Source organism: Salvelinus sp. IW2-2015, linkage group LG2 (assembly GCF_002910315.2).
Source record: "Salvelinus sp. IW2-2015 linkage group LG2, ASM291031v2, whole genome shotgun sequence".
In the NCBI taxonomy this organism is placed as follows: domain Eukaryota; kingdom Metazoa; phylum Chordata; class Actinopteri; order Salmoniformes; family Salmonidae; genus Salvelinus; species Salvelinus sp. IW2-2015.
Genome location: NC_036839.1, coordinates 37,744,194 through 37,748,569, shown reverse-complemented (window position 1 = coordinate 37,748,569; position 4,376 = coordinate 37,744,194). Strand labels below are relative to the sequence as shown.

At 45.0% G+C, this 4,376-nt stretch overlaps 1 protein-coding gene across 1 annotated transcript in view; it reads right to left on the bottom strand.

The window, feature by feature from the left end:
- impg2a (interphotoreceptor matrix proteoglycan 2a) overlaps window positions 1-4,376 on the bottom strand; it is a 51,576-nt gene that overhangs the window by 6,286 nt on the left and 40,914 nt on the right. The window contains 4 exon segments of the mRNA XM_070446376.1: window positions 1,274-1,484; window positions 2,734-2,953; window positions 3,109-3,363; window positions 3,598-4,284. Coding sequence (XP_070302477.1) covers window positions 1,274-1,484; window positions 2,734-2,953; window positions 3,109-3,363; window positions 3,598-4,284 — 1,373 coding nt within the window.

Genomic DNA, 4,376 nt, shown 5'->3' with positions numbered 1-4,376 from the left:
TAGAACACTCCCGGTATCAACTAAATGAACACTAGAACCACTACAGGTACTCAAATAAATGACAGCTAGAACACTACCGGTACTTAACTAAATGACAACTAGAACACTCCGGTACTCAACTAAAATGACACACAGAACACTACCGGTCTAACTAAATGCAGCTAGAACACTACCGGTACTCAACTAAATGACAACTAGAACACTACCGGTACTCAACTAAATGACAGCTAGAACACTACCGGTACTCAATAAATGACAGCTAAACACTACCGGTACTCACTAAATGACAGCTAGAACACTACCGGTATCACTAAAATGACACCTAGAACACTACCGTACTCAACTAAATGACAACTAGAACATACGGTACTCAACTAAATGACAGCTAGAACCTACCGGTACTCAACTAAATGACAGCCAGAACACTACCGGTACTCAACTAAATGACAGCCAGAACATCTACGGTATAACAAATGACAGCTAGAACACTACGGTACTCAACTAAATGACAACTAGAACACTACCGGTACCAACTAAATGACAGCTAGAACTACCGGTACTCAACTAAATGACAGCTAGAACACTACGGTACTCAACTAAATGACAGCTAGAACACTACCGGTACTCAACTAAATGACAGCTAGAACACTACCGGTACTCAAATAAATGACAGCTAGAACACTACTGGTACTCAACTAAATGACAGCTAGACACTACGGTACTCAACTAAATGACAGCTAGAACACTACCGGTACTCACTTAATGACAGCTAGAACACTACCGTACTCAACTAAATGACAACTAGAACACTACCGGTACCAACTAAATGACAGCTAGAAACTACCGTACTCAAATAAATGACAACTAGAACACTACCGGTACTCAAATAAATGACAGCTGGAATAGTAAGAATGATCTGTTAGAGCAACTCAATAACACATATATAAACACACACAGGAACTGGAAATGAAACGTTCCAGGGGTGTTGTGAAACTGGAAATGGAAACGTTCCATCGGGGTGTGTGAACTGGAAATTAAACGTTCCATAGAGGGTGTGTTGAACTTGTGATGGTGGGTGTGAAACAGAGGGTTCACACTCATGTTGGCACCAAAATATGTTTATGCATACTGTGTGTGTACATGAATGTAGCGTGTTCATTATGTCAATATGTCAGAGTCTGCTTTACAATATGGAAATGTATGGAATTTAATAAAGAGTGGGATCAGTGCCCCCCTCCTTCTCCCCCCCACACACACACACACACCTACCTACCTGCAGATGGCCCCCTGTCCAGGTATGATGTCACACTTCCCGTCATTCATACAGAAGTCTGTCTGTAGGTCACAGATGCTCTGACAGGGCAGTCCGTCCACACTGAAGTATCCAGCGTTACACACACACTCTGCCTCGCCAGACCAGCGGTTCACAGAACACTGTGCAAACTCATTACACGCCTGGAACTTACACTGGTTCGCCTGGTCACCTGGCAACAACACACAGGAAGTGTTAGGGTAGATACAGTCAACTCCTGATAAGTGCACATTGGATAAATCCATTTCACCAGTTCCAATTCAAATACATTATTTTGAATTGTTCTGGATATTTATTTGAAGTTTAGTCCTGAGTCATAGCATACAGTATATACTGCATAGTTTCCGCTTGCATTAGAACGGGGGGATATAACAATTAGTAGAGGTAAAAGGTTATTATAAGAACATAATATAACCCTAGAAACGTCATGTTGGGATATAATCATAATAAGGCTTAGCTATTTTAGTTGTGATTGGCTCAGACAGATTATGACGACTCATCTGTTATGATGAGACAAAAACAGTCATCAGTCTGATATTATCTAAGGCCTCATATGATCCCATACTGTCACAACCACAAACAAACAAACAAACACACCATCACTGTCACATACATTCAAACAGTCCCGCTAGTCTCTGAGCCTCTAGGAGAGAGGAAAAGATTACACACATACAAACGTATTACAGAACTGTATATTGATGCATGCGTCATATATTCAATACCTTAATAAACTTAACGTAATATACTGTATGACTTAACATAACTTCACTTCATGAAGCCAATAACAAGTATCACCAAAGAAAATACAAATGTCCAACAGGAGGGAGGAGGAAGTGAATGTCTTCTCACAGTTTGCTATTCCACAGCGGGATATGGATTATCTTGCTGTAGTTACACAATCAGTGTGACCAAGACATTGAGTAATGGAAGGAATGCCTGAGAATGTCCGAGACATTTAACACCTAGCCTACACACACACACACACACACACACACACACACACACACACACACACACACACACACACACACACACAACACACACACACACACACACACACACACACACACACACACACACACACACAACACAACACACCCGCAGTCTCTGATTTTGAAAAGTGACTCATTCTCTTTGTCTTCAGTCTAGATTAGAACCTCCCTGGAGAGAGCTTTCATGCCAAAATTGATCCATGTACCATGCTTTTAACTGACAATCCATGTGCCATGCTTTTAACTGACAATCCATGTACCATGCTTTTAACTGACAATCCATGTGCCATGCTTTTAACTGACAATCCATGTGGATATGCACATTTTAATGCATTTGAACTCCCCAAAACCTAAAGGAGGAGTGCCTAGGAATAATTAGGAACCCTCAGTTGTGTCTCTGGTGAAATATGTGGTAGTTGTCAACCTTACCTGACTCTACGTCCAGTGAGTACTTGTCGATGGCCAGGTTCATGGTCTTATAGGCTGTGTTAGCGAAGTCTTCCAGGATCAGGTAGACTGCGTTGTTGACGCCGCGAGGCACCGGCTTCCCGAACTTCATCCGGCTGTTAACCACAATACTCCCGTTCCGGAAGTTCAGGATCTCCAGGTTCTGGAAGTTACTAAGGTTGGACTGGAGGTAGGGGAGCAGCTAGAGGGGGGCAGGGAGGGACGGAGGGATGGAGAGAGAGAGAGATACAGAGAGAGAGCACCCTCAACATATAGTATCACACATCAAGTAAAACATGTATTTCTAATTGTCTACAGGGGGAAAGGGGGAATAAAGGCTTAAAATGAATAGCTCACCAGCTCTATGAACCTTTGTTCCAGGGCCTTGTATTCCGGGGAGCTCTTATTGAAGAGGTCATCTGAGAACTTCATGTTGGTGACCCTCAGACTGAAGAACACCATCAGCGCCCGCCCAGGATTGATTGGCATGGCAACGCTGTGGTCCACACCATGTACCCCTCCAGAGGGGTACCCGCTACTTCCCTCCTCTGTTTGGTTGATCCCACCGAAGGGGACCAGGTCATAGTCTGTCACAGGGTCTATCGTCTGCAGCTGGTATAACAGACATGAAACAATTCATGGTGCAATTGGTCAATGTGGAACAACATTTGGTAGCTTTTATGATACAACAAGGAAATGTCTGCGCTAACAGATGAATAGACTAAGTAGAGTACGATAACAAGGGGAGTTTTTCCTAGTCAGGTTARATGGTCACTCAGACAGGAAAAACTCAGGGCCCTGACTAATGTCCCTTACAACCATCATCTCTCCATCATCTTTTATTACCTCCAGAGTGATGGAAATGTCTGGGCCAGGGTAATACTTGGCGGGTGTGAGAGCTGGGGTGACCCCCTGGTCCTCTGCATCTGCCTCCGGTTCTGGGGCTGTGTCTAGGCCTGTGGCCTCTGTAGCCCCTCCTTCTACTATGGCATCAGAGACTTGGGTGAAGGGCGACTCCTTCTCTGCAGAAAGAGTGGTAGGGTAAGCGGCCTCTGGAACAACCTCGTCGACCAACAACATCTCATCTTCTACCAGGTCCTCCACCGAGGTCTCAGTCATGTCCAGAAGTTCCATCACCTCTTCCTCCACCTCCAAGGCATCCTCTCCAGTTACTGGCTCCTCGATGATTGGTCCCTCCTTTAAGCTCTTAACTTCCTCTCCATATCCTGATTTTTCTGGATGACCCAACACCTCGTTAGCCCCTTCTTCAGGCTCATCTGGGGGTACAGTCTCCATGGCATTCTTGGGGACATTAAGGCTCTCCGCTGGTTCGGGAGCTTCCATCGCTTCCACAGGGAGAAAGGCAGGGTTCTTTTCCTCCAACTCTTCTATGGTCTCTGTCTCTAGGATGGAGTACTCAAGGATTTCTGAGGGTTCAGCTTCTTCTTCTAGAACCTCTACAGTATCAGGGACCTCCACTGCCTCCTCCTCTTCCTCAGGGACCTCCACTGCTTCCTCCTCTTCCTCAGGGACCTCCACTACTTCCTCCTCTACCTCCTCTTCCTCAGGGACCTCCACTGCTTCCTCCTCTACCTCCTCTTCCTCAGGGACCTCCACTGCTTCCT